The sequence below is a fragment of the Enhydra lutris genome, unplaced genomic scaffold (genome assembly GCF_002288905.1).
Source record: "Enhydra lutris kenyoni isolate GAN:26980312 unplaced genomic scaffold, ASM228890v2 scaffoldscaffold6, whole genome shotgun sequence".
NCBI lineage: Eukaryota > Metazoa > Chordata > Mammalia > Carnivora > Mustelidae > Enhydra > Enhydra lutris.
This window is the reverse complement of record NW_019154090.1, coordinates 39,333,444-39,360,789: the sequence shown is the minus strand read 5'-3', so window position 1 is coordinate 39,360,789 and position 27,346 is coordinate 39,333,444. Positions and strand designations below refer to the sequence as shown.

General features: G+C 35.6%; 2 protein-coding genes across 4 annotated transcripts in view; one reads left to right on the top strand and one right to left on the bottom strand.

Annotated features, from left to right (window-relative positions):
* LOC111141568 (MACRO domain containing 2) overlaps positions 1–27,346 on the bottom strand; it is a 1,949,692-nt gene that overhangs the window by 1,627,609 nt on the left and 294,737 nt on the right. The window lies entirely within an intron of this gene.
* On the top strand, positions 117–13,940 carry LOC111141567 (fibronectin leucine rich transmembrane protein 3). Of its 3 annotated transcripts, XM_022494207.1 has the most exons (3): positions 117–604; positions 8,650–8,848; positions 10,392–13,940. In XM_022494207.1, exon 3 carries the CDS (start codon positions 10,435–10,437, stop codon positions 12,382–12,384), a length of 1,950 nt encoding a protein of 649 aa, XP_022349915.1. In that variant the 5' UTR covers positions 117–604; positions 8,650–8,848; positions 10,392–10,434; the 3' UTR covers positions 12,385–13,940. The 3 variants fall into 3 exon arrangements, with proteins under 3 accessions (XP_022349915.1, XP_022349917.1, XP_022349916.1); XM_022494209.1 differs by lacking the exon at positions 8,650–8,848; XM_022494208.1 differs by lacking the exons at positions 117–604; positions 8,650–8,848 and adding an exon at positions 8,913–9,406 and having other exon boundaries at positions 10,392–12,788.

Here is a 27,346-nt window from a genome sequence, read left to right as displayed (position 1 = left end):
ATGAAAATAATAGGATTTTTGGTTAACTTCTTTTTAATACATAGAGCTTACAAAATAAAAAGAACCTGTGTTTTCCTACTGTACTCTTAGAAATATCCAAACATGCTCGTATTTTTTTTTTTTAAATAAGCTGGCTACCACTACCTGGTTGTACTAAACTTCAGAAAATGTTGAAAATTCCAAAAAGCTGCCTACAAACCAAATGGCATCCCAGCTTGGCAGGCTGAGTGCCTCATTTTGGCTTCTCTCACTCCCTCTAGCGTTTGCAAAGCTCATCTGTCTATCCAGTTACCTCACTGAACAAGAGCTCGGCTAAGTCCTGCCCATCTATGACATCACCCCCTTCTTCAACCACTGCGAGGTGAAGCTTTAACTTCAGACTTGGAGGTGGGCTGTGTGCAGTAAACTGGAATGCTCTCCCTCGCTCACTCCTCAGTGTAGGAGTGATCCGAAGCAGGACAAGCTCTGCCTGCAGCTGCTGTTGGCTTTGTGTGGACTGAACGCGGAGCTTGGGAGAGGGGGAGGGTTGTTACTCCAGTTCACAGTAAGTGGAATTACAGCTATAGCGGCAGTATATATGGGATTGCTTTTTCTCGTCTTCCTGGTAAGTGTTTCCCATGTTTTTTCCTTAAGATTGTCCCAGAAAGTTTGCTTGGTTTTTACTCCTTAGACAGAAATGACTTGGTACCATGAGGCATCAAAACATGAACGCTTGCTCTGTCACGAGTAAGAGCAATTTATGTGTGTGCAAGCCAGTGGGGGGAAAATTTGACTATATAGCCAAATGCAAGAAGTTTCTTAAAACCTTCTTTCATTAAAAAGTAATAATTAATGGCTATTTTCTGCTACGTAGAGTTGTGATTTGAAAAGAGCCTTATGGAAAACCTTAAGTTGGAAAGTTAAATGTTAAATACTAAAGAATACAAGGCAGATTTTTTCAGAGAAAGGAAAGCGAAAGGTCTTGCTAACTTGGTGTGTACTGTATGTGTGGTATGATCACCAATTGCTGTTTTTACAACTGTGAAAGAAAATCAGTAATCCCTCAGCCCATGAGTACGCAGTACATGAAAAGCATACATCTTGCTCACAGCTAGCCAAGCTACTCCTGGAGACTTCTGTGCCTCTGTAAGGATTAACAGCTACACCTAGATTTTAAAGCCTGCTCTGCTATCCTGCCAGAGCTGCTTCAAGCAGTTCAAGCTTGCAAATCTCAACTAGTGAATTCAGCTCAGAGGAGAGGGAGACTTTCTTCCCAACCATACCTCCCTCCCACCCCCAGGAGAACGCCAAAATCCACTGCTTGGGCAAATGTAGTATGTGACTAGCATAGTAATTGGCATAGCCTACTCAGAAAAACTAACAAAGCTCAGCGCGGAAGCTTTGCCTGATGTATGCAGTGAGTTCAGGGTGGCAGGGGGGAAAATAAGTACAGTCCTCATCAAGTGGGATGTGCAGAGTATCCATTCAGTTGCAACTTACAATAAGAAAATTTTATATTGAAAGAAATGATTTTATACAGCAGAGCTTCCAAAAGTAATTAAATATATCTTCTCAAAAAAAATTTTTTTTTTCTCAATGAATTAGGTCTGAAACAAAATGGTTGCATAGAGGCAAAAAGTGCAACAGGCCTATATTTTTCAACATCTGGGGGTAGATATCTATCTATCTATCAAAATTAAAAAGGGAAAAAAAAGCCTTGATATTTACCACTTTTAGAATCAGATTCTCGAATGCCTTTGACAAATAGCTATTTTAAATTTTCTTGAATCTGCTCTAAAATGCACATAAATGTTATTTTATTAGCAACAAACAGCATGAATAAAGCCACCTGAAAGGTGCATCATCTGTAGCAATGGCTTTCATTTATCCCGAGCAGCATATGAATATCCTGACTAGCATAAGACATAAAGAATAAATTTGTCTCTTCTGAGATAACCATTTATGCCTGCCCCAAAGTGACAGATGATTGATACTCATCTCTTTTGAAATGAGTAAAGAATTAATCTTTTAAAAGTACCAATTATTATTATCACCATTACTACCAATATTAATAATGGGGTTTTAAACCCAAAGAAGATTAAATCAGAGATATGCTACTTAGTTTGCAAATACGTGTGTGTACACAACATATACACATCTAGTTACACAAACATATATTTATTAGCTGAAATAAAAAAACAGGGTTACAAAAATGTAATTGTATGTATTTATATAGGAAAATCACATCCAATTTTTTTAATAGAGCACTGCCAAATCACATCAAATCCAGGAATCAGCAAAGATATTATCAAATAAACATAATGAATTCATTAATATTGTTCTTCTACAGTAACCATCAGCTATTAATTGAGCATTTCATTTCTCTGCCCCCCTTTAAATCAATGATGATTAGGTTCAAAATGCCCAACTAAATACTTCCTAAACATTAACATTTGTGAAATACATAATTGAACAGCAAATAAAGTTTTTACAAAAAAGAAAAACAGTAAGAAATTTTGTCATAACTGAATGTGGCAACAAAATAGAAGGTATGTTTCTTTCGCTTTCAAGTGTTAATTAAGGAGCCTCCAATTTTATCAAAACTTTTTCAGAGCTAAATGAAGCGGTGTGAAATAAATTTGGTTGAAATCTTGTGGCTGTCAGACTTTGTTAGCAAGCTATTAATTATCTTTACCCCAGTTTCTTCTCTAGACTATATTGCCCAATCAAATAGAAACTCCAATTATGTTCAGCATCTCCTGCCTAGGGACACCAGACCCTAATGAACACTCAGTGTCTCCAGATGAAAAATACAATTATCAGCTTTAAACATGCAAGTGCACTGCGGAGAGATTTGTCTGTGCTTTTCTTGGCCACACACCCTAAGGCTCCCTCCTCTTTCTGGATTATTTTGAACAATTTTAAACCCTACAAAAATCAGTAGCCGAGAACTTAACTTATGTTAATATTATATGACTGTTTCTTCTTTCTGCTTTTTATTTTTGATATGCCAACTTTATACCAACACTAAATTAAATCTGGCCACTTAAAGAAAAATTTCAGTGTATCTTAACTTTTCCCCCCTTTATTAAGGTGGGTGGGCTACATACAAAGAATGTGATTAATGACAAGATTCAGAGCTAACTTAAAAATTTTGAATTAAACCACCTTAAGTATTTTTGTTCAATCAGTTTACTTAATAGCATTATAAATAATTGTTAAAGTCCCATGAAGACCACCATAAATGAAGTCAATGAGGGAAATAAGATTCAGTAATTTTTCAAAGGCTGTAATTTCTTCCCTCCTTTTCCTTTCATTCCCCTTCCCCCCCCCCCCCCCCCTCCCACCTTTTGCCCTAGAGGCCTTCACTGCTCTTCTCAACAGGAGGCTTTGTTGTAATTAAACCAGAGAAAAACTGGCCGGCAGCAGCCAACATCTGACTTGCGGCTTCTGAAAGCAGTGTTCTGGTAGAGTGTACCACCCCCCAGTGGGCAAAAACTCTACAGTAAATCTCTCAGCAATATTAATTCTCGAAACTACATTTTTCTCTTCAGAGCATAAAAAGGGCTGTTTCTTAACTTCTAACATTCCACCATTTCAAAACTTATCATACATCGACAAACCAATTTCCAAGGAGATGATTTGTAAATGTCTTCTGAAAAAGCCTTCTTCCTTTTAAGAACCAAAATAGGGAATATACATTTCAGAAAGCATTTTCCAGTTTCAGACTGCAAATCAACATAACTAAATTTGGTAAAACATCACACTAAAAAAGAGTTTTGAAAGCCATGTTTCTGTTGCATAGAAGAGCAGGTTTTAGGACTTCAACGTGACTCTTGACAAGAACTGCAGAGAAAACAGATTTTAAGTCACAAAGGAATGAAATACAATTTCACCAGCAGCTTAAGTTCATTTGTTTTGCATATACATTATCTTTTTCCTAGACCCAAAATTAAGTGTCAGGAATGTCTAAAAAGCTCTCTCCAGGTATTAGTCTCTTTAAATGAGAGGAGAGAGAAATTGCTCTCACTTGATGAGACAATGACAGCTTTTGTTCTTTATTCTTTCAGTTTTCATGTGCACAAGTTACCGTGGCAACTTTGAAAAGAAAACCCATAGACCACATTTGGTTAAATACCATTTTTAAAGTGTGCCTTTGGACTGTGGATTGATCAGTTTATGTGTTGTTGATTTTCTTCCTCTTCATATGTTTTACATCAATATTACCCTACGCTGAAATGAAGAGACAAAGTGTTTTATAATTTGGGATGGTCTCATTGACCAGCACAGTGCTTGGCACACAGTAGACACAAAAATTTGTTGTATTCGTGTATGGAAACTTGAATATTAGAAATTTAAAGCATATCAACCAGATTGTACTCACAAACACTGAAAAAGGAACTTTAAAGTCTGCAATGGGAAAATGTTGGTGATTTTTAAAAATATAGGTTTAACTGCAATTGCTCAAAGGTCAACATAAACTTAAAGCTTGTTCCCTGCTCTCAGTCCTCTACTGCTTTACGACCCTCTAAATGTCTCATTCATTCATACAAGTCTTGGTTCTCTAATTCATTTAGTATGGCTTTAAATATCACAAAAGGAAGAAGCATCCACTGTCATGAAAGATAACCTCCTAGTTTGCCTTTTTGTTTAAGGATGCTCGATTTAATTTTAAAAGCCAGTATAAATGAAGGAGAATTGAATTCATTTATCACAAATCTATTGAGAGAAAAGAACCAGTAACATAAAAGGAGAAAGTAAAAATCCTTTGCTTTGGAACTTTTATCTCCTATTTTGCATAAGTAAAACAGCCTTCTTCAGGCTAGAAAATAGTCTGGATAAAACCAAGTATGAAAAGGCACACTTGCTTCTCTGCCGCTCAGCAAACCCTTCAGACTTCATGACTCTCAAGAGGGGAGTTAGAGGTCCTTCTGCTTGCCTGGCATTAAACAAAAGAATTGGAACTTTCCTGAAATCTGATGATCGTGGAAAATTTAACTACCAGACAGGCTGCTTAGAAAGCATTTTGCTGTCACTATCAACTAACCTGATGTACTCCAGTTTTTCAGTTTGACCGTATATGTAGCTTATTTTAAATACCATTTGTCATTAAAAGACTTAGCATTCACAGGTTGATCATTTTGTTGTGCTTTCTAGCAGCAGTTTACCCCTTCATAAATAAACTACCTTCTAAAACTGTAAATTTTGATTATATAAATTCCAGTTTAACTACAAATATTCACAGACTTGGATAAATCTGATTAAGCATCTGTTTTCTAAGTTTTATTCAAAATAATAATGCAATTAACTTGGATTAAAAGTTCTACTTTTAGATTTGATATTTTTTAAAAGGTTCCATCAAGATACCATTATGTGAAGCAAATCATTAATACGACTCTTTACGAAAATCTCAAAACTCTGTACTCAATTTAAGATTTTTTTTAAATAAGCAATGATTTCGAATCGAAATCAATTTAAATCAAAGGCAGCAAATAAAGGATTTAGGAAGTTAGTGCATATTATCAACATATAATCTTAATCTAAGTGATCAAAACATGAGAATACATTCTCATTTCAAAAATTCCCACCTCTAAAATATTGTAGTAACAGAAATCATATAAACATACAGATTGCCTCAAATCCTTGACTGTATGTAAATGCCAGTTTTCTATTCAATAAAACCTCTTAATTTTTATATTAGTTTTCCTAAAATATCTCAAAATGATAGCATCCTTATGTATTTTATACTTTCTTAGGTGTATTATGGAACTAAATTGGAGGCTTTTAACAGACTTGATGATTACATTATAAATGCATACTTTTTTAACTCCACAATTTTTGTTTAGAAGAAGAAACTGACAAGAAAGATCCCTATTAAAAATCTGATTTATCAGTGAGGTGATTATGTTGTTCCTTTTGCCACAGTTTTAAATTCTATCTACTTAGTAATGATTCCATTAAAAAACGGTTTAAAACATTCCTTTAACTAGGGTCCCATTTATGTTTTTTTCCCCAAGGTACCCTATTAATAATATTTTTCTAAAAGATCAATTCCTTTTCATTCAGAAGTAATGGCCTCTTTTCAAGCCTGTGCAGACATAAAGGCTTCTGAAGTCGATGCTGTGGAAACCTGGCCACAGTGTCCATACCAGTAGGGCTCATTTTTCTTTTTATCATTCACAATCAGCTACCACATCTCTGTGTGCGTGAATATGTAGAACTAGCTCAGAAAAGGGGAAGTGTTAGAATGGGGGGCAGGATCACATATTTTAGATAGATTATTAGAGCCTTTAATATGCAAAACAAAACAGCTGTCTAGCACTGTAGTTTCAAATATAAAAAGGAAGGAAAAGATATAAAACGCAATCAAACATGAACTGTTTTGAGCTTAAAGAAAGGGAGTAGGAATTTTGAGGGAATCTTTATTTCTCAAAGAGTATCCTCTCCAAAGAAACCTGCTTGATAATTTTGCCTTTTGTTTTAATGTAATTTGGGGAAAAGAGAATAACATTTTCCAAGAATTTAATGAGATTTTAGGCTGTTAATCCCACAATATTACCACTGTTGTATTAATGACAATGTGAGTTTGCATATCAAACAGAGCAAAAGCAGTTTTACAGATGTAAAACAAGAAAAATAAACAAATTAGTTGTCTTTTCACACCAATTTAGAATTTTTTTTTCCCATTCTCTCTGGGTTAAAAACATAAAAATCAATACATATTCTTAGAGCTTGATTTCATAAAATGTTTATAGTTCAGATACAAACTCTATCACTAGTTATCATTATGATCATCATCTTGGACATACTCTAGGCTGACCTGATTTGGGAAACAGTCAACAGTTTTTAAATTCTCATTCATCAGATTCATCTCCTCAAGTTTAAAGTGTGTTCTGGAGTATGACAAATGCCTGATTATTGGTAAAATTTTAAGCATGTTCTCACCAGTGATTTTTATCATAGTTTTTAATTAGCTTCTAATGCAGTTTAACAAAAGTCATTGTTTCCTTAGTTTAAATTAACCACATTATTTTAAATGTTGAATAATTTTCAAGCTTAGAAAATATTTAAAGCAGATATTTTTTAAAATAACTCTGTCATTATAATTTCAACAGCTTGATTTTTCATTTTTACATTCCATGAAAGCAACAGTTTTCAAGAAAATACACTGTTGAAATTCAACAATAATGAGCAAAGCCCTAAATGTATCAGAGTAAAACCTCACTTTGAACAATAAATCATTTAAACTTCCCTCTGTGGGCATTTTGCAAGATCCACTAGAGACTACTTTATCCATCTGCTAACTGCTATTTTTGCTTCAAGTTGCTTAAATAATAAATTAAATGGATCTGTATTTTTTTTTAAGTTTCCTTCTGTTAATGCATTCTATGACAGTGTTGATATTTGGTAGCAAGCTAAAAGACAATGAATTTTCAAATAGAACCAGAAACAAATTTTGGCCTTGTTTAACATTCACTTCAGTAGTATTTGAATTCTGGAACAGATGCTATCCTTGTTGGATGCTAGGTAATTACTGAGGGAGAAGCAAATTGCATGTACTATAGTCCTTAATTTCAGGGTCAAATATTTCCATGATACCCTAATGCTCTTTACATGTACAGAAAGCCCCTGAATGGGTCATCCTGCATAACAGATATTGATGCTACCCACTTCCCCACGACTACTCCCCCAAAAATCTTCATGGATATTAGGTAATGGGCAAAACAGTCATCATTAAAATCACTGTGGGGGGGGGTGGTGAAGCCTTAATTCTTCTTTCAGAAATGAAGAATATACTTACTGGAAATTGGTGTGTTCTGTTTGAACCTAGAGAAAGCAAAACCTTGTCAGGTTTTGATATGCTTTCCAAATGGTCATTATAAGGAGATAGATTGACATAGGGTCCTTTCTATTTCAAACATAGATTAAAGCAAAAGAAAATTAAAATTGTTTTCTCCTGAAAAACTAATAATTACTTGAACATCTGTGCAACCTTTTGGCCAAGAACACCTGAGTAACTAGAGTTTCAAGATCATCAACTAGTCCTCAGAAATACCTTTAAGGAGGAAGGTGATGACGTTCACATTCTACAACTGAGAAAATTGAGCCCCACAGGAAGATTTAAACAAGGCACGGAGCAAATCAAAAGAAAAAATTCCAAAGCAAACTCTTTTCAAGTCTTTATATTGTAGACTGTATGACTTTGTAAAACCATGTTCAGAAATCTCTTAAAAGTTACCATGGCATTTGTCAAAAATCCTTGTTACATATTTGCTCACCTCTTTGACATATACTTGTTTTCTTCTTTTCAAACATTTAATCATTTTATATCTAAGATTTAAAAGTAAACTTCTAAAAATTGGCCTGAACTGAATTCAAAAGCCATGGAAGGCAATTACTGGTTCTTGAATGAAGCTTTCCTTCTGTGTTTAATTTAAAGCGACATTAACAGTCAGTTAACAGTAGAAATTATCTGTTTGGTGACAATCTCAGCTTTAGCTCCTACTTTATTTATATAGTAAAATTGGGAAGTAACAAACAACTTTTCACCAACTACTATGTTGAAAGATGTGTTGCTTAAAAGATAAACTGAAGTTAAATTTCTAGGAAATCTCTTTATCGTGTTAAAGTTCATTATTAATAGTTCATTAAAACGTTTTGCTTTCACAGGAGATGCTCAGATCCAGTACATTTTAAGGAAGAGAAATGTAAAGGAAATCTAGTATGCTTCCTTTTTTTTCCTATGAAGAATATTTGAATTAAGTTTTACCTCTTAAAAAAGAATACCTATTCTTCTATAACGTGACTGCACCAGATATTCTGAGAAAGCAGCAAGAAGCAAAAGCTGGAAATAGCTATTTCACAGCAGGTAATCATACCTCAGGATATAGCTACTGTACAAAGTTTATACTTGGATAATCCTGGATAGGAATAAAGGTGGGGGGTAACTGACTGAAAAACCTATTACTATACAGGCCTTAGCATCATGAATGGCTTTCTTCATGAGGATCTGAAGTTACTATCTCTGACCACATTGCACAGAAGAGCCAATAAGAATTTTAAAGAGAGCAATTTCTACTAAGGGAATTAAGCTACACAAAAGGAACCTTCACACAGAAACTCTATCAGAAAAAAAAAAAAAAAAGTGCATAGGAAGCCATGTGTTCTACATAGTAACAGGAAGCTGAATTGTTTCTGGTTCCTACTTTAATGAGCTTGCCCACCATGCTGAACTGCAGCTGGAATGTTCATTGACAACAGCGAGCCTGATCTGGAGGTGTGTGCGGCATAGGATTACTTGAACAAACAGTGAAGAACATTTCCAAGGACTGAACAAGAGTTTATAAGTCCCATCCCCTCACCAGGAAAATAATATATGCGCATTGGATTTTCACTCACGCAAAATTTATTCACATCATTCAATAAGGTAGGAAAAATATTAAAGTGTTTTATTTTCATGCCTGAAATTACAAAGGCTAATTAATACATAAAAGTGCTGAAGACATCCTGTTGTACAACAGATTAGTCCAAATCTATAACTCTCTAGCCATGGAGAAAAGTTTAACCATATTCTAGATTAGAACCTGAAGAATGATAAATGCATTGTGAAACATATTATAAGATAGAAAATAATAAAAAGTCTGCATAAGGCCATTAAGTCATATAGCATGAAACATATTAAAAAATGGGAACAAAAGAAAGAACTAGTTTAATATGAAATGGAATTTTCCACTTAGGTTAGCTGGATGTATTATTAGGTGTTCTTTCCTTCCTTAAAATAGATGAAAAAGATTCCTTCTGATTTCCTTGTTAGAAATATCTATGTAAGAGTATTTAATATTAATAATCAAAGAAAAATACTAACATCAATAATCAAAACAAATTAATGACTTTACTAGGATTCAGAATCTTAAGAGGTATCTATTAACTCACTATTCCTGAATACTAAGAGGATACATTTCTACAACTGTACCTGTAAGAAACAGATACCAAATTTTGATTTTTAAAAACAGTAATATTATTTCAATACAACAAATCATATTCCTATATGTCAACTCATTACGAATATTAAGAAAAAATTAGAAAATTGATTAGCTTGGTCAGTCACTGGCTATAGAATTGATATCAAACATTACAAAAATGCTCAATAAAACTTTTGTTATATTTAACATTTCAAAATCAAGTGGATTTGGGACATGATACTCCTGAATTTAATACTACAAACATTTACGGTAAAGAGATTATGTGATCATGTTCACTGTTAGCTTGCAATAAACTCTACACACGCACAAAAAAAAATTAATACATTAAAAGTGCGTTTATACATATTTTAGTTTCTACATCTATTTTTGAATACTATTTTAAGTATCCTCACCTAATTGTTTTCTGTCTTTCTTTTCACTCCATTTTAGGGCTCTGACGTTACCGTGTACAAAGACCTCAACACTGCTGACCATGATCAGCCCAGCCTGGAGCATACTCCTCATTGGGACTAAAATTGGGCTGTTCCTTCAGGTGGCACCTCTATCAGTTATGGCTAAATCCTGCCCATCTGTGTGCCGCTGTGACGCAGGTTTCATTTACTGTAATGATCGCTTTCTGACATCCATTCCGACAGGAATACCAGAGGATGCTACAACTCTCTACCTTCAGAACAACCAAATAAATAACGCTGGAATTCCTTCAGATTTGAAAAACTTGCTGAAAGTAGAAAGAATATACCTTTACCACAACAGTTTAGATGAATTTCCTACCAACCTACCAAAGTATGTAAAAGAGTTACATTTGCAAGAAAATAACATAAGGACTATCACTTATGATTCGCTTTCCAAAATTCCCTATCTGGAAGAATTACATTTAGATGATAACTCAGTGTCTGCTGTTAGCATTGAAGAGGGGGCTTTCCGAGACAGCAACTATCTCCGACTGCTTTTCCTGTCCCGTAATCACCTTAGCACAATCCCCTGGGGTTTGCCCAGGACTATAGAAGAATTACGCTTGGATGATAATCGCATATCCACTATTTCATCACCATCTCTTCAAGGTCTTACTAGCCTCAAACGCCTGGTTTTGGATGGAAACCTGTTGAACAACCATGGTTTAGGTGATAAAGTTTTCTTCAACCTAGTCAACTTAACAGAACTGTCTCTGGTACGGAATTCCCTGACTGCTGCACCAGTAAACCTTCCAGGCACAAACCTGAGGAAGCTTTATCTTCAAGATAACCACATCAATCGGGTGCCCCCAAATGCTTTTTCTTATCTAAGGCAGCTGTATCGACTTGATATGTCCAATAACAACCTAAGTAATTTACCTCAGGGTATCTTTGATGATTTAGACAATATAACCCAACTGATTCTTCGCAACAATCCCTGGTATTGTGGGTGCAAGATGAAATGGGTACGTGACTGGCTACAGTCACTGCCTATGAAGGTCAATGTGCGTGGGCTTATGTGCCAAGCCCCAGAAAAAGTGCGGGGGATGGCTATTAAGGACCTTAATGCAGAACTGTTTGATTGTAAGGACAGTGCAGTTGTAAGCACCATTCAGATAACCACTGCAATACCCAACACGGTATATCCTGCTCAAGGACAATGGCCAGCTCCAGTGACCAAACAACCAGACATTAAGAACCCCAAGCTCACTAAAGATCAGCGAACCACAGGGAGTCCAGCAAGAAAAACAATTATAATTACTGTGAAATCTGTCACCTCCGATACAATTCATATCTCTTGGAAACTTGTCCTACCTATGACTGCTTTAAGACTCAGTTGGCTCAAACTGGGTCATAGCCCAGCATCTGGATCTATAACAGAAACAATCGTAACAGGGGAACGCAATGAATACTTAGTCACAGCCCTGGAGCCTGATTCGCCCTATCGAGTCTGCATGGTTCCCATGGAAACCAGTAACCTCTACCTATTTGATGACACCCGTGTTTGTATTGAGACTGAAACTGCACCCCTTCGAATGTACAACCCTACAACGACCCTTAATCGAGAGCAAGAGAAAGAACCTTACAAAAATCCCAATTTACCGTTGGCTGCCATCATTGGTGGGGCTGTGGCCCTGGTGACCATCGCCCTTCTTGCTTTAGTGTGCTGGTATGTTCATAGGAATGGATCACTCTTCTCAAGGAACTGTGCGTACAGCAAAGGGAGGAGAAGAAAGGATGACTATGCGGAAGCTGGCACTAAGAAGGACAACTCCATCCTGGAAATCAGGGAGACTTCCTTTCAGATGTTACCGATAAGCAATGAACCAATCTCAAAGGAGGAATTTGTAATACACACCATATTTCCTCCTAATGGAATGAATCTGTACAAAAACAATCACAGTGAAAGCAGTAGTAACCGAAGCTACAGAGACAGTGGTATTCCAGACTCAGATCACTCACACTCATGATGCTGGAGGCCTTGTAGCAGACTGTGTTTCGGTTTTTTTAAACCTAAAGGAGGTGATGGTAGGAACCCTGTTCTACTGCAAAACACTGGAAACAAGAGACTGAAAAAAGCAATGTACTGTACATTTGCCATATAATTTATATTTAAGAACTTTTTATTAAAAGTTTCAAATTTCAGGTTACTGCTGCGATTGACGTAGTGGAGATGCCTGAACACAATTCTATATTTTAGTATTTTTTAGTAATTTGTACTGTATTTTCCTTGCAAATATTGAAGTTATAAACCATTTACTTTGTGTTCTACTGAGTAAGATGACTTGTTGACTGTGAAAGTGAATTTTCTTGCTGTGTTGAACAATCAGGACTGAGTTCACATAAGATCCTTGTAGTATAAGCACAGGCCATTTTTCACTTTGGTATTAATAAAATGTAAAAAAAAAAAACTGGCTGGATGAGAAAAATTAAAGTTCAAAAAATAGTTATGAAGTAATGTCCAACTATTCAATTTGTATTATCCCAGTGGTATTCAATAAATTAAAATATTTGTGAAGTAATGGGCAATATCAAACTTGCTGCATATCTCCATTTTTACTCTAAGCAAATTAGATATCCTTAAGAAAGTAAGCATTATCTTCTGAACTGAATACATCAACTGGCATAAAGGAGTGTGAAGTCTGTTATTAAAACCACTGTTAACAAGGCTTTGAGAATAAAGGACTTCACAAAATCAATAATGTGAGCACGCTTCTAAGTTAGGGGGAAAATTTGTACTTAGGAAACATGAAAACTTAGACTTTATAGTATAATGAACACAAACACCAGAATTGCATTTTGGTTTTGCCTATACCATCCTGATTTTTGAGAAGTGAATTCTAAAGACATAATTGTTAATGTTTATAATGTTTTTATCATAAATGATTTCAAAAAAGAAACACTTATATGTATTTAAAAAGGTAGTATAACCATAAGCAATTCCCCTCAAAAATGCAGAGAAAGTAGTACTTTAAATAAGGAAGAATTTAAAAGAAAAATAAATGCTAGAAATCAAATTTAGATCTGATTTATGTGAAATGTTTTAACACTGTACATAAAAGTTCAATTTACTTTCACAATGATCAAGAATACTGCCCATTACTGTCACAGTTTTCCACATATTACATAATGAACTTGTAACATTTCTTTCTAGCTTCCTACTGAATTGTGAGCTATTACTTGTTTAAAAACCACATCATTCTTCTGTTGCCATGATTTTTTTTTTCCAACAAAAAAACCAAAGTGCATTGTACGCCCTTTGGCCAGTCTTGTATGTGCCTTGATCCAACGCTACATGTATTCAGCTTTTAAAATTCGACAAATTTTTCATACTTCCTTAAATATGAAAAATTATGGTCTTATTGCTGAATAAAACAAGAAAAAGTACAAAATAATCGTGCTTGCTTTTTCGGGATTATATTACTATCACTGAAGTAGCAAATTGCCCAGCACATTATTCCTAAGCACCCCCATGTATTTTTCTAGGCATAAAAATAAACGTTGGCTACAAATAAAAAAAAAAATAGCAATATCTTGAGCTTGTGTATCATTTTACTTTAAAGAGTTCAGTGTTCCATGCACAAACTAATTTCCTAGAAATGTTTTAGAATCTGTTTTGCTTATTCACGCCAAAGATGGAAAACTTCAGAAGTGGTGCTGTGATCTTTCTGTCTTTCCTACGCTGCTACCATTGTCCTGACTGATACTTTTTAAGGTGATCTTTGAAAAACTAATATTTTTTACAATAGCTTTTTGGTAGTGTGAGTTGGCATTAGAGGTTTTAGAATCCCAGATCTACCACTTACTAGGTATGTACTTAAAAATAAAAACAACCCACTTAGTTTCCTTATCTATAAAATGGTGTGTGTGGGGGGGCGTTGCTATTTATTAGTTCCACCTGAACAAAGGGTTGTGGTGAGGATGAAATGACATGCATGGAAACTGCGCAATGTTCAAACCAATTTAAGTTACTACTTAGTTCTACTAAGTTACTACTGTAGTTACTTAAGTTATTACTACTTAACAGAAATTAAGTTCAGTTAAGAAAAGTTTGCCATGTGTTTCCAGAGGTTGGCCAGATGTTTCTGCTTCTACTGGTCTACTAACAAATACCTCCAGCTGCCTGTGAAAACTCATTTTTTTTCATTTTTCATTTGCCATCCTCATATATTTCCCAATACCTCTTTAGACTTCCTATTATGAAGAATATTGTTTTCCAGCTAACTTAGCAAGGACTTATGTGATTAACATTAATTATAGGGAACATTTCGTGAAGAAAGCTTGATTTTGCTTCTAGAGGTTTTGAGCAGTTCAGCTACAATGCTGCCAGAAGTCAGGGAAAGGGCTGGATGGTTCCATAAAATTGCTCTAAACCTATGAGTTTATAAAAAGCCAAGAGCCAAGAGATTATATTGACTGTTTTCCAGTTAGTACATCTTTCATGAGCACAGAAAATTTTAGGTATGTTTTAATACATGCATTATAATTATCTTACCTGGGACAAATCAGAAATGAGTTTTATATCAGCAAACAGAGACACCACTGACAGGGTAAAAGTTTATTATTTCCCTAGGCTTGTTAGAAATCCAAATATATATCTTTTCAATAAAATAATAAAATATAAATAACTACCTTAAAGGGTACTAATTATAAAATATATCTGTATGTATCCCAAACTAAATGGTTACAATTTTTACTGATCAAGTACTAACAAAATTGTAGGACAAAGAAAAATCCCACCCAAATATACAATTTAGAGATTTAAAAAGAGTACAATTCGAGAAGCTACCAAAGAATGAATATATATATATAAAATACACACACACACACACACACACACACACACACACACACACATACACACATACATATATTGGGGGGAAAAATCGCTCCCTTGCTGAATGTTTGACAAAAATCAAAAAATCGTTTTTGGATGCAGTCTCTTGTATAACTACATTGAATCACTGCACTTACATTCTCATCCCCTATTAAAAACAATACTGTGCTCCATCTTTCAGCAAGGCCGATTTATTAAAAGTATTCCCCTGTGCCAAAAGAACTAGTAAAAAACAAAAACAAAAACAAAAAGCCTCTGCTTTACTAACTACAGTTTCTGAGTGAAGCACATTTTATAGCTACATGCCAACATGACAGTTTTCCTGAGGAATCCAAAGAGACCCACGTGCTTTAAAGCACCTGAAGCGTGGGTGTTAAAGGAACCAATCCACCACCGAATTTACTTTAATATTAACTCATCTACTGCTGAAAACAGTAGTGGCATTTAAAATTCTAGTTCCTTTCTCCTACTTAGCATGATTAGCAAATCTTAATTTAGCACAGTCTTGGAATTAAAACTATTGTATCTTTTATGCTTTTAGACTTTTGGTTAAATTAGCAAAACATAACTCATGCTTATCAATCACTTTCTGAAGAACTTCAAATTTCTTTACATATAATCTTGACACCCAATGAACTATACAAATGGCGTCTACATTATAAATAAATGAAGCATTGGCTTCAAGAAGTATGCGGTCTATAGGATGTAAGGGATAAACCTAAGATCTAATGAAAGTTTGCTACAACTGTGGTATAGAAGAAATAGCTATATATATTTGGATGGGTCAAAGAAGACCTCATGAAGGAGGTAAAATGAAGGATAAGATAATATTTAAAAAGAAACTAGATACTGGCCATGGAGAAAATGGAGAAAAAAGTGATGGAGATAGGAAAACAGGGGCAATGTTTCTCAATGCTGGCTTTGGTCACAATCCCTTGGGGAGGCTTTTATAAAGATAACCAGGCCTTAATACAGACCTACTAAACTTAAATATCCCAGACTAAAGTTGGGTATTTAAATTTTTCTTTAATTCCAAAGGTGATTCTGATGCAGTTGGGGACACCTGATTTTGGAGGTATCTGGGGGAAGGCCAACAGGCCTGCTGAACATACAGGGTCCATAAAGGAGGTAAGGCTGGAAAAGCTCTTTTATGTCAGGCTATATAGTGTGTTGAATTCCCAACTGAGAAAGTCTGGATGATATGCTTTGGTGATCATTTCTGAACAGGTGTATAAATAATCAGTATACTTTAGGGACATCTTGTAGAAATAAGGAATATTGAATGAAGGATGAATGAGGAAAAATATGAGAACAAGAAGATAAGTTAGAAGGACATGCATTACTGAAGGCAAGAGGAACAAGGGCCTAAACAGTGGAATGGCGCTTTAAAAACAAAAGTGTAATTCAAAGATACACGAAAGGTAGAATTCCTAGAAACTGGGAACCGAGCAAAGAATAAAAATTGAAGGTGAGGATTTTTAGCCCAGGTAAGCAGAATGCTCGTGAGACACTTAATGATGAAAAATACTAGAAAAGCAAATTTCAGAGTATTTTGTAATCTATGCATCGTACAGATTTATATCGGCTAATTATAAACTGTGCCTTCCTTAACCTTCCAAGTGACCCAGTTTGGATCCAGTTTAGATGATAAACTCTAAGTGCCTTAGGTTTTAAAACACTTGTATGTTATCCTTCTGAAATGCTATTGGGAAGTGGGAAATGTGGGTCTGGGGAGAGATCCTCAGTGTATCTAACAGATTATTATTAAAGCTGAGAGGGTGTAAGACAGCAGCAACAGAAGTAAGCAGAGGGAGGGAGAAGAGATGAGCCACAGGAACAATATTTTGTGAGGACAGAAGGGGGAGAGAAGCGAAACAAAGAAACAAACAAAAACAAACAAACAAACAAAAAGGAAGGCACAAAGGAAGAAAATCATCATGAGAAGAAAATTATAAAATCAAGGAAGTACAAATATTAAAAAAAAAAAAAAAGGAGGAACCTGCTCAGCGGGGAGCCTGCTTCCTCCTCTCTCTCTCTCTCCATGCCTCTTTGCCTACTTGTAGATCTCTGTCTGTCAAATAAATAAATAAAATCCTTAAAAAAAAAAATGGAAAAGAAGGGGACTGCCAGGGATTCTGAAGCAGTGTCCCCAGAGAGGTAAGAGCCTCTGGGATGCTGACAGGATAATGGGAGATAAAGAAAACAGACATGATGACTAATACTACTCTTTAAGAACTTAGTTTGGAGGGTGAAGGGATCAAGAGAGATAAGAAGGAAGTGAGTACCAGGAGGGATACTGACTGACCTCAGAATAAGATGGGGTACAGAGATAGGAACATAGAATGAGGAAAGGGAGAGCATTCAATAAGAGAAAATGAGATGCAGGAGAGATGTGGTCCAAGTCTTGGCTGTGAATCTAAGATGACTTAAGTAAAGGTGTGACTGAGAAGCTGAAGTTTTGGAAGAGTCACCAGCAAGAAGTACAAAGTCACCCAGGGAGATGGAAAGGGTAGGTGTGAGGGTAAGGTTTATAAGACAGGTCCTAAGGAAGATGAGGAAACATCCCAGGGTTGAAGACAAGGGAGATTGTGATGGGATCGGGTGATACAGATATAAGGACTTAAAAAGAAAGGTTTTTGAATAATGGTGACAGAAATATAGTCAGGAAGTGATCTTTCAGGGACAGAGAAAAAATTTTTAAAGTTCCCTTCCTATATTTCATACTCCTCCCCTACACCAAAGTTTCATCAAGTTGTGACAGTAAGAGATGTAACAGGTGACTGGAAGGTATCATCCTCAGGAAACAGATGTCAATTAGTTCAAGGTCATGGGAAGAATGCTAAGAAAAATGTCAGTTACATGGGAAGTTAGAATCCAAAAGAAAAAGACCACAATGGGCTGAGTGGAAGCAGTTAGGAAACAGGCCTGAAAGGAGTTCAAACTTCCAGGTGAAAAGACACACAAAACAGAAAAATAGAGGAGAGGAGGTCACTGTACTTAGGACTCCAACAGATGATCACAGTAAAAAGAATGTTGGCCATGAGAGGTTGGTGGAGACTCCTGTTCTAAATGGTATAGACATTCTGAACAGATCAAAAAAAAAAGAACTAGAATAACCAAATTAACCTTGTTCTAGTCTTTGATCAAAACAGAGTAAAATCTCACTTTATCTCAAAGGATACACTGAAGAAGTATTTCCTAGTTTTATCAGTCTTTCCCACAAGTATCATAGGATTCCAGGTGAACAGGTAAGCAAAGCACATTATGGACCCCTCCCCCACTTCCTAGCCCCCATCTCATTTTTATATTATTTGGATGAAATGAGATTAGAAATGAACTTTAGGGCTGACTTGAATTTTTTTTTTTTTCCTTTTTTAAGAGGCTTCAAAAGGAAGCATGCAGCCACAGGGGTGTGGAAGTTGGGGATAATGGGATTTTATAGACTGATTGTGTGCACACAGAAAAGCAGTGCTGCTTTTTCAAGGCCAGCTGGCTGGGGCAGGGCGGGGGTGGAGGGCAGTCTAGGAAATTACTACCCAAAGTAATTACCCTTCTGAATATACATCACGGCTCTGATAACTGTGACATTACAAAGCTGAGGCTGGTTCATATCACTGTTCCATTAGAAAGCATGGAATCACTGCTGGAATTCCACATTTTAACTTCCTAGATATGAATACCAATGTTAATAAAAAGGGGGGAAGTGAAGACTAAGTAAAACAAAAATCTAACAAAATTATCTTTTAAAAATATGTTCTATAAACATTAGCAGCCTTACACGTACCGTGGGATTAATGAATGTCTGCTCACCGGCTGCTGCCATAGACACGACCCTTTATTGAGGCCTCTGTCAAGCACAGGGCTAAGTATTTTATATAACTTTAACCTCATTTAATTCACACAATAACTTTACAGAGAGGAACTACTACCTGCATTTCTCAGATGCATAAATTAAGGTTTTGAAAGGTCATAGAGATATTTTATTCATTCATCATTAACAATGATTTATTGAGTACCCACTCAATAACTGTGTTTGGGGCTAGGTATACAGCACTGAACCAAAAAGATACGGACATTATAATTGGAGGAGGTAGGGACTCAGATGCTAGCCAAAAACTAAATGAATATAAAGCGAAAAGCTGTGACAGGTGCCAGGGAAGAGAAAAATATGGGGCTACAAGTGAGCAAAACAGGAGACCGTGTTTAGATTGGGCGGTAAAGAAAAGCCTAACACTTTAGGGATAGAGTGTAAGCTATGTGAAAAGTAAAGAGTGTTCTGAGCACAGGAGAGGGGATGTGTTCAAGCTGCAAGTAGGGTCAGCTTAGTGAGTTTAAGGACTGAAAAAATGTCAGGGGGCTCAGTGAGCAAAACGCAAGTGAGTTCAGAGAGGCAGGCCCAGATCAGAGTATACAAGGTCTTGCTGGCCAAAGCCAAGGTAAGGAGTCTAGATTTCATTTTAGTGAAAGAAAGCTATTGGAAGATTTTTAACAGGGTAGGAGTGGGGGAGAAGGAGGAGAAGAAAGATGTGTGGCGATTATATATACTATCAGATTTCAGTCACAGTAAGGTCACTAGCCATTATATGGAGAATGAGTAATATGGAACAGGATGGTGATAGTGAGGACAGAAGCGAAAAGACACCAAATATATTTTGAACAGTAATGGAATTCTTCTAAGAGTTATATAGTTAGTAAGTAGTGGAGCAAGGATTCTGTCTGATCCTGAAGCATAGGCTCTTAACCATTCTCTTTAAATAGTGAGCAGAAACATTCCTTAATAACAAAACAAAACAAAACCAAAAAAAGGAAAAATGGAGTTGGTCCCACCCACGCCCCCCCCTTTTTTTACTTCCTTTTACAGAGATAGCAACTAGAAGACATTTTTAGGATTAAATCTCAAAACATCTTCATGGGGCAAATGTGAGCAAGGCTTATAGACTTCTGCCCCACACTGCTAAATGATAATTTCTGGAGGTCATTAGTCAATAGCTATAAGCTACCCCGAGAATAACACCTGTCTTTCCTGCACCTTTCAGTAACTTTAAACTCATTGTTGGCAGACAAAGTTTAATGTTTGAGTTCACTACAACACCTCCTCATGATTCCTTTATGTCTTCTAAGAGCCAGAATGGAAGTGCTAGATCACCTATTTGCCAGGCTTGGTGATGAATTTACGAACTATAACCCATGAGTACTACTACTTAGCCTACAATGGTAAAAAAATGCCAAGATTATTTAATGGTTTTCAATAATTATTTGAAACTAATCTTTGAATTATTAGAATTCAGCATATACTTAACAGACATATATCAATACAGACAAGGTATTAGAGGATCTACATTTAATTCCATGTTCATAGAATCTTAGAGGTAGCTAGAAGAGATTTCATGAACTTTGGTGATATGTACGAACAAATTTAAAAATCAATCCCCTCATTGTTTTAAAACAATGCAAATTAAAAAACAAAAGTTTGTAGTTGAACTATAACTGGCTTACAGCTTTTAAAAAGTCCACAATGGAAAAACATGTAGCTACTTTGTGAGTCACAATATACTTCTAACTACTGTATTAAACATGACTCACAGCATTCACTGTCTGAGAGTTAAATATTCCCTTTATTGTTGCTAATATCTTCTAATATACCAAATATTTTTACTTATGTGTTATTATTCCTATCTTCCATTAAAATACAAACTCCATGAAGGCAAGGAACTTTTTTCTCCTGCTGTTTCACCTAAATCCCTCCAACCTGTAGAACAATTCTTGGCACCTAGCGACACTCCAAAAAAAAAAAAAAAAAAAAAATTGTTAAATGAACAAAAGAAAAGATGAGTGAGCTTCAAAGGGTTGTACCACTAAGTATCATCTGAGACAATCTTTGTGAAAACTATTCATAAACTGTAAACCATGTTATGAATGTGGAGTATTATCACCATCACCATCATCATCATCATCATATCTCATGTAGAGCAGTCACTACGCACTTTTTACTCCCCAATTCACAAAAGACACTGAGGTTCAAACAGATTAAACAATTCACCCAATACCCAAAATAAGTGGTAAAATTAAGACTCTGAAAAAACAACTCAAATCCAAATACAAGGATCTTAACCCCAGATCTATCTTTTTTATGTTGCTCTCTTCCTTATGACATGCTGACTCCAAGTATATGAAACAAAATATATAGAACATTCTAATACATTATATGTACAATTGATACTCAAGATGATGATTAAGAACATTGTCTTTGAATCACACAGATCTGGGTTTGCACCCAGTTTCTGCCACTTACTTGGGATATGGCCTTCAGCGATTTAGCTAATCTTGCTAAACCTCAGTTTCACCTTCTGTGAAATAGGATAATAACAGTGCCTCTCTAATTGTAAGGAATAAATTATATATTTCAAATGGAGCACTTAAGTCATACCTGACTCTTAGTAAATGCCCAGTAAATTTCATTTTCACCTTTGATGATGAAGAAATATTTGCCCAGTATCTGATATTAGAACTATCATTTGAACACAGGGTGACCAAAAAAAAGGGGGGGGGGGATGGGGAAGCAAGATGAACAGACTTTCTCTGCATTTCTATTTTCCTCTGAGGCCTGCACCAATTTTACAGAAGAAAATACTAAAAAAGGCACACCTTTCTCTCTCCCCCTAACACAGGACTGGGCTCATTATATTACCCTGATACCCTGTGGTAAAGGAAAAAGTAGGAATGTCAACTGCTAAAAGGTGGAAAGAATAACAATTTTTTCAAGATTTGTTATCTTAAAGCTATTAAAATGGTAATAGTCTTCTTTATATTTTCCAGAATCTCAATAAAAATTTGTGTTGTATAGAAACAAATATCTAGATGGCTACTTGTTAAATAAAGTCACAGAGTTACTAAAGTAAATCAGTGTATGAGCACCAGGGACAATGTTTCAGACGAATTAGCCTCTGCTGGTAAGAAACATTTTTATTGGGAGAGAGTGAAAGCAACCAGATATATGTCTCTGGTGACTACAGTCTTGGTGACTATAATTTGTTTAATTGTGACAGCAAACTGCATAATCCAGGCTAGTCCCTTCTAGTTGCGAATCCAAATTAGCATGCCCTTGCTCTTAATTTAAGGGAGAAGGAGAGAGAGGTTTTTCCTTTGGTTTTATAAACATGTTTAAATAAGAGATTCTTATTTCCTGCTTTATCAGGTGTTGGTCTTTTCCAGGTACAGGAATTTAGTTAGCATGTTTCTTCAGAAAATTCCTCTTTGAATGTTAACTAATCTACTTAAAGGGTTAAATCCAAGAGTGAAAATTAGATTTCAATATTTATTACAGTACAATAGTATTATCTAGAAGAAATGTGCTGGTTCACAAGCACATTAAACTTTCTCACCTCCCCAGACAAATTTCACAAATTCTATTCCAACTCTTCACCTTTCCTTAGAAATCCCAGACAGAGGTAGCATTAGGAGCCATTAAAACCAATTAACACTTCATTCTCTTTTGGGGACAAATAAGAGTTGGAAAAAGAGAAGAGGTTCAAGCTAATGCTTCAATGAATGCGTAAATTTATAAGTCATTTCTAAAGGAAAACATGTACTTGTGACAAAACCACATATGTGAAATAGTTAATGCTCAAATGAAGGAAATTAAGTGTAACTTCTTTCCAAATGTGCACAAAATACCTAAGTATCCATCAACTATATTATCTTATAATATTAAGAAATACATGGTTAAGAACCTCTTAAAAGTAGCAAAATCCTGTGCTCTACTTTCAGCCAGTCTATGGCAGATTGTTAACAGAGTAACCAATTTATTCTTTAAAAAGCTTTCTGGGACAAGAAATTCTATATATATTTCAGAATTTTTTCTAAAATTTAATGTTGACACCTAAGTGTTTTAATGCGGATGTTAAATGTAGACACTATATATTGTAAACATTAAAGTGTTATATAATTTACCTTCTAGAAACCCCCCACTAACTACTATTTTTTTCTGCAAAATGCTGAAGAGATGACAAGATATCAGCATAGTCAAACATGTCATTCTTGCATATAAGGTAATGGTTAAGAGTGCAGAATTTTGGAATTGTGCCAACCCAGGTTCAAACCACACTGGTTCTACCACCTACTAGTAGGGTAACTCTGGGCAAATTACTTAATCTCTAAACTTGCCTTCCTTAACCCTACTTTATGGAAGTGGCAAATGATTTTAAAGCATATGTGCTTACACTTTAAAGTGCTTAGTGTACTAGTACCTGATACATTAGTAAGTATACTAATACACTAACATTTAGAGACTACAGGCAGTGCACTCCAGGGGTTAATTGTATAAATTCTGAAATTCAACTTCTTAGTTGAACAAGTTTCAACAAGCTTCCCCACTTGTTACTTGTTTAGTACTGGATAAATAATTTCACCTCCCTCTATTAATATTAGTAAATACATGAAATTAATAAATATATGAAATATATGAAAATATATGAAAAAGATTAGAAGAGGGCTTTGAACATGTGAGGGTTCAAATAATTTCAAAATTTACTTCCACAAAATCTCATAGAATCTAAAATTTAAAGAGCATATCACAGCACTTTTCTCTTCTGGTATTTGAGTAGACCAGCACTGGAAATGAATGAATACTATTAATTTACATCCAGAAATCCTTCCTATATACCAATATGCAATTATGTATTAAACAAGCTCATAGTGCAGACTCCCTAGCTTCAGGTTTCCCATACTTATCTGATGATACCAATCATCCAGAGATTGTGACTGAGCAGGTCTGGGGTGGGGCCTTGAAACTTGTATCTATAATCAGCTTCCCAGGTATGTGCTACTTTGGGGAGGCTCAAAAACCCTGCATTAGTTGGAGCTGCACCTAACCACCAAACCTAAGAATATCAAGCAGTCACACCCACTGAACAGAATTATAGTTTTAGAAGTACTATGTAACAGACATGGGAATGTTAAAAAGATTTTCTATAAATGAAACAAGATGGGATCAGGAGGGAGACAAACCATAAGAGACTCTTAATCTCACAAAACAAACTGAGGGTTGCCGGGGGGGGGGGGCGTAGGGAGAGGGTGCCTGGGTGATGGACATTGGGGCAGGTATGTGCTATGGTAAGTGCTGTGAAGTGTGTAAACCTGGTGATTCACAGACCTGTACCCCTGGGGCTAATAATACATTATATGTTAATAAAAAATAAAAAAAATTTAAAAATTAAAAAAATGTTAAAAAAAGATTTTCTTATTTGCAAATATTTTGCTGAGTATTTATCAGTATAAAATATTCACTGAGCATACAGTACAATTCACAAAACGGTATGTGAAAGTTATTTGAAAAATAAACCACTTTTCAAAAATTGATATCATTTGGGACATGAGAGTGGCAAATAGGAAGGAAATATGCTTGGCAAAGATACACATAATTATATAATAACACTTGTCCTGAAGAGTTCAGAAATTATTGGGGGAAGGGTCCTATTGGTCAAGAGGTTTCGTTCTTCAAGAAGTCTGTTATAGTTATTTATGACACTGCTGCCATTGCTAACGAGCTAAAAATGCCAATCACTGAAGAATATTCAAATAAACTCACAGCAAAAATAATTTAAAGGGTATAACAATTTTTCCATGACCCTTCTGAACATTAGTATTTAGAAACAAAGCAGAGTTTATCTCTCATTAGTAAAATTAGCACAAACTTGGATCTGCATTTTTTTAAGAAAATGATAAAAGGAAATGAGTTTCCATTTTCCAAAGCCTCCACACCAACCCCACACATACACCATGTACATGTTCAAACTATGAGCAACTTCTACAATTGAAAGATCTGCAATCTACTTCCTAGTAGAAACACAAGTATAAATAGTTTTTTAAGGAAATCCAAGTGCAATGACACCAAAAGTAGGACTACTGTTATTCTACTGAATGAAGAATACGTATAGAGTAGAACAAATATGTATACATTTCAATACAATAAATCAATAATTGCATTAGCCATATACATCTCATGGCCAAGAAGTATTACTGTTCGAGATCCAGTGTAGTAAGTGGAGATGTAAAACAATGAATCTCCTCACTAAAGAATTACTAACTACATGCATGAATTTGGAATTAAAAAAACCTAAATGCCAGTACAGACAAAAGGCTGATATCCAGGATCTACAAAGAACTCCTCAAACTCAACACACACAAAACAGATAATCATGTCAAAAAATGGGCAGAAGACATGAACAGACACTTCTCCTATGAAGACATACAAATGGCTAACAGACACATGAAAAAATGTGCATCATCACTAGCCATCAGGGAGATTAAAATTAAAACCACATTGAGATACCACCTTATACCAGTTAGAATAGCCAAAATCAGTGAGACAGGAAACAACGTGTGTTGGAGAGAATGTGGAGAAAGGGGAACCCTCTTACACTGTTGGTGGGAATGCAAGTTGGTGCAGCCACTTTGGAAAACAGTGTGGAGATTCCTTAAGACATTAAAAATAGAACTACCCTATGACCCTGCAATTGCACTACTGGGTATTTACCCCAAAGATACAGATGTGGTGAAAAGAAGTAACAATCTGAGGGTTTTGAAGGGGGGAGGGAGGTAGGGGGAGCCAGGTGGTGGGTATTATGGAGGGCATGTATTGCATGGAGCACTGGGTGTGGTGCATAAACAATGAATTCTGTTACAGTAAAAAGAAATTTTAAAAAATTTAAAAAAAAACCTAAATGCAGTCATTATGGCTATTCAAATATTACTGATCCACAGAAACATGAGCTAAAATAAAATGTCTACTGGTATTACTTAAAATATGACCAAGGGAGCAAGCACAATACTTCAAGTTTTTCAGTTATCCACTGCCCCAAGACTTAGGAAAATAAAGGGCCACTTTGGACACCTAACTACTTTTGAGTGATCATTGCTGAGTGTTGAGATAATAGGTAGTTTTTTTTTCCTTTTTGCTCTTCTGACTTTCCAAAGTTTCTAATTTAAAAAAGAAAAAAAAAAGTACTGTATTCTTTTTATTACTAGGGAAGGTAATTCCTTTATTTAAGGATATTTTCTGAGGGCACCTGGGTGGCTCTGTGGGTTAGGCCTCTGCCTTCGGCTAAGGTCCTGATCTCAGGGTCCTGGGATGAAACCCCACATCGGGCTATCTGCACAGCAGGGAGCCTGCTTCCTTCTCTCTCTCTGCCTGCCTCTCTGCCTACTTGTGATCTCTTTCTCTCTCTGTTGAATAAATAAATAAATAATCTTTAAAAAAAAAAGGATATTATTGGAGGGATCAAATTTATTATTAAGGCCATTTAAAAACTTTGAAGAGGGTATATCGTGTTCTCCCTCAAAGAAAAGTGGTCATAGGTCCTCCTCATTTTATTGAATAAAAAATAATGCAAGAAGAAATAATAATACAAGTGCTGAAATTCCATGTGCTACTTCCAAACGTAGGCCTTCAAAAAGATGGTTCATTGTAGCCAGCAATTCTAAGTGACAATAACAGTTTCACTGATAGTGATAAAAGAACTCCTATTCATCTGGTGTTTGATCCAAAAACACACTGAAAACTCAGTGAAGGCTAGCAAATAAAAAATGCTAATCCTCTCTGGACAAAAGGAGAGCCAAATCTTCTATGAGATTGTTGTTAGGAGTATAGGACCTAACCCCTGATAAGGCTTTCATCACTCATCGCTTACTCTATCTACTTCCCACTCTTTCCATCTTTATTCTTTTCTATTCTCTCTTTAGTTTTGGCCTATCTCCACACCATTTCCTTTAGGAGGCATTCAAAGGCATTGCTATTCTTACAAATTTTTAAAAAAGGGTAATTGTAGACAGACCTTGGAATATGTGCAGGAGGATCTGTGCAGCCTCCCATCTAGACAAACATGAGGACCTCCTACAACTAATCTACAACTAACTTCTTAAAGGATACTGCATTTATAAAATGGCTTTATTCATTTTGTCTTGAGACTTTCCCCAAATTTCCTTGAGCACCATGCTGATATGGTTAAGTCTAAGTTCCCTGACTTAAAGCTGTTGTAGAAGGCAATAAAGATCCACAAGGCAAGAAATTCACTATGGGTCTTTAAAAATGGTTACAC